Source organism: Macadamia integrifolia, unplaced genomic scaffold (assembly GCF_013358625.1).
Source record: "Macadamia integrifolia cultivar HAES 741 unplaced genomic scaffold, SCU_Mint_v3 scaffold527, whole genome shotgun sequence".
Classification (NCBI taxonomy): domain Eukaryota; kingdom Viridiplantae; phylum Streptophyta; class Magnoliopsida; order Proteales; family Proteaceae; genus Macadamia; species Macadamia integrifolia.
Genome location: NW_024870473.1, coordinates 61,998 through 65,395, shown reverse-complemented (window position 1 = coordinate 65,395; position 3,398 = coordinate 61,998). Strand labels below are relative to the sequence as shown.

General features: G+C 39.3%; 1 protein-coding gene across 3 annotated transcripts in view; it reads left to right on the top strand.

Moving 5' to 3' along the window:
- LOC122069057 overlaps positions 1-3,189 on the top strand; it is a 134,664-nt gene extending 131,475 nt beyond the window's left edge. For all 3 annotated transcript variants that reach the window (XM_042632993.1, XM_042632992.1, XM_042632994.1), the window contains one exon: positions 2,155-3,189. In XM_042632993.1, coding sequence (XP_042488927.1) covers positions 2,155-2,625 — 471 coding nt within the window. In that variant the 3' untranslated portion in view covers positions 2,626-3,189. The remainder of the gene's footprint in view (positions 1-2,154) is intronic.
- The last annotated feature ends 209 nt before the right edge of the window (positions 3,190-3,398 follow it).

The window sequence follows — 3,398 nt, the reverse complement described above, 5'->3', positions numbered from 1 at the left end:
GGGGGGTGTGGGGGGTGATGGGTGAATAAATAATTCAGTACTAAAGAGAAAGAAAGAAAACAGCATCCCTGAAGAGGGGAAAGCAAATAGATTTACAACCCACTCTTAGGACAGAGGGGCATGGAGAAGGGAGAGGGGGAGATCCCAGGAAAATAACAATATGCTTGTTCCTTGGGGAATCAGTACAAGAAGAGGAGAAAGAATTAATGTTGGCTTTAATTTCAAAGGAGATGGAGCCTCAAATATGACGGTTAGTGTGAGAGTTGAAAGTCCATTTCCCAAGATCTCTCTGCATCCATATGTCATTGATGGTAGCACTGAAGGCAAGCTTCCCCAAAATATTGTAAAAAGAATAACCAGCAAAAGACATATCCACTCAAATCCATTCCTTCGGAAGGGAAGGATCCTACGACTTCGCGGCCAACATTTAGCAAGAATCCCTTTCCAAATAGAGGAGATGGGACAGTCAAAAAATAAGTGATCCACATCTTCTACGGCATTCCAGCAAAGGCAACATGAAGGGGCGACAACAATCTGCCGGTGGATGAGGAAATCTTGCATGGGCAAACTGTTGGAAAGAGCCCTCTAGACAGTGAAGCAGATATAGGGGATATGATGCTTAAACCGAATAAGAATGCGCCAGAGAACTTGGGGACCCCAGGAGCGAATAGAATCCCAAGCCGCTTTGGAACTGAAAGAGCCAAAGGAGGAAGGAGACCAAGTGATGATATTGCCTCTGCACCTCTCTTCCTGCCTTCTTAGTAGCAAAAAACTAATAAACACTGCAGGCACATCTGGAACATCTCTGCTTGATTAATGTAAAAATTAATCTGTTTGCTTTGCAACACTTGGTGGTTTTTTTTTTTTTGGGTAAAAACACTTAAGTGGTTTTGTTGTTAAAGATTATTGAATCTGATGGTGAGGTTGAGGCTCTCATCTAATTTTTCTATTTCCCATCTGATAGAGCTATTGTGTTTTTCCTTCTATTCAGATGCATTGAGCTCCTTGGTGTTGACCTATTTCTAGAGTGGAAGGATGAAATTAACCTTACGCTTAATTATTATGAAATCTAACTGAACCTTTCTCTCATACCTCGAACACCAACTCTAGCAATCACTTAACTTCAATCCAGACCCAAACCCTGATTTAGCCCCAACTCCTTTTTTTTTATGAGCAACAGCTATTGTGCTCAGCAGGCACTTCAAAGTTCTCTCTCAATCTTATCAGCCCATTCACTTGTTAACTTACATCACGCATGCAGTTTAGTGAAATTATTCATCCATTTAGAGATTAATACTACAATAAATCTGATTTTTCCATTATTTGTGAAACCTTTTTTTTTTTGGTGGGGGGGAGGGGGGTGGGGAGGGGTGGGTCTCTTAATGGTATTTTATCCTTCCTATTTAATTAAAACTCATACAAGTGAATCATTTTTAGTTCCGTCTAGATCTATTATTTTGCTTCAATGGTGTATATTGTTGTCAATTTGCTTATTTGGATCTAATTTTAGAGTGTGGTTTTCTTCTTCTTTTTTTTTTTTTTTTTGGTAAAAGAGTGGTTTTCTTGTGGAAGTTTAGATGTGGTCAGAAAAAATAGAGTTGCTGGGTTGGTATATAGCCATCCTATCCCTGGATGGATGAAATATTTTACTGTTGGTTGATAGGTCATATGATAGCTTGCAGGATTACATCCTGATCCTGTATTCTCATAACTTTGTTGAATTTAATCATGAGTGCAAAATATTACCTAAACTAATACTAATAACAATGCTTCCATATTAAATGCTTATGGTCAAGATAAGAGGATGCAAAACATTAAGTGATTCATCTTTTTCATTTGGTCAAGGTGTGTGTGTGTGTGTGTTTGTGTATTTTGGGATTTCTTCCCCCTTCCCTTCTCTTTCTGTAGGATTTTGTTTGTGATGACCACCTGTGTGGTCCACAGTATTAAGTAAATTCAAATTATACAAATAATTCTGCTTAAAATGGTGATAAGCTTCTCCCATGTGTTAAACAAATAATTCTGCTTAAAATGGTGATAAGCTTCTCCCGTGTGTTATTAGTTCTGTCATTCAATTTTTTTATGTGTTTTGTTCCACCCTAAGAACCTGCGTCACCGTACTCATAACGATCAGTCATTTGGGTTCAATAACAGGAAATTGGACGGCTTCAGAAGGTCCAAGGTGCCAGTGCAATAAGTGCTAAAGATGAGATGGCAAGACTGTCTCGTCATTTGGGTTCATTGCCACTTCTTGCAAAGCACCGGATTAACTGTGTCAGGACAGCTATCAAACGGAACATGGAAGTGCAGAACTATGCCTATGCAAAACAGATGCTCGAACTCCTCCTGTCCAAAGCACCCGCAAGTAAGCAAGACGAGTTGAGGAGCCTCATGGATATGTGTGCCCAGAGGGGATTAAACAACAAATCTATCAACCCATTAGAAGATCCTTCCCAGTTCTGTGCTGCCACTCTCAGCCGCTTATCAACCATTGGACATGATGTCTGCGACCTATGTGGGGCCAAATTCTCGGCTCAAACAGCCCCTGGATGCATTATCTGTGGTATGGGGAGCATTAAAAGGTCAGATGCACTTGCAGGTCCTGTTCCTTCGCCATTTGGTTGACATCTATCTTACTTGTGTGTTGTTCATGGGTTGGTTTCCTCTAACGGGAACATGTTGAGTGGAAAAGAACTTTCCAGGATGAAGTCATGAAGTTATGAGCAACACAGAAGTTTCGAGAAGCATTAATTGAATCATTTGGGGGCTTTTGTCACCCCATTCCACCATTTTTTATCCTTTTTTGTTTTTCTTGAGGGAAGGGGGGTTGGTGGGAACCAAGGTCGGAGGAGTTGTCTGCCAGGCTTGTCATCAGTTATATAATATTTTGTTTTCTTCATAGTTGATTTTTTTTTTTTTTTACTAGTTATTTCATTTGGTTCTTAGGTCAGATAGAGAAAACTTTTTTCAAGTAACTATTGTTAGTACCAGTAGATCTGCATCTGGTTGTGTAGGGTTTCTATTCAATTCTAACTCAACAAAGCCTTGACCATGCTTGGACTGGCCACATGACGCCGTTGCTGGCATTTTCATTATTTCATATTTTTTATGCTAAAATAAATTTGATACTGGTTTATTGTAAAAAATTTTGATTAATGGAATGAGAAAACATACATTGATTTGATCAAATGGTTTTGCATCTGTAGCTTCCTGTGTCAAGCTTTATAGAAGTACTCTATTATTAACAGGAACTAGTAGTGATAACGCAAATGAATTTGTGATAAATCATCTTATGAACTGCAGTACCCAAAGGGATTTGTGATAGAGCATTTTATGAATCTGTTATGTGAAACATCAAAGGGCGCAGGTTGGCACTTGGCAATCTAGGCAATTGCAAC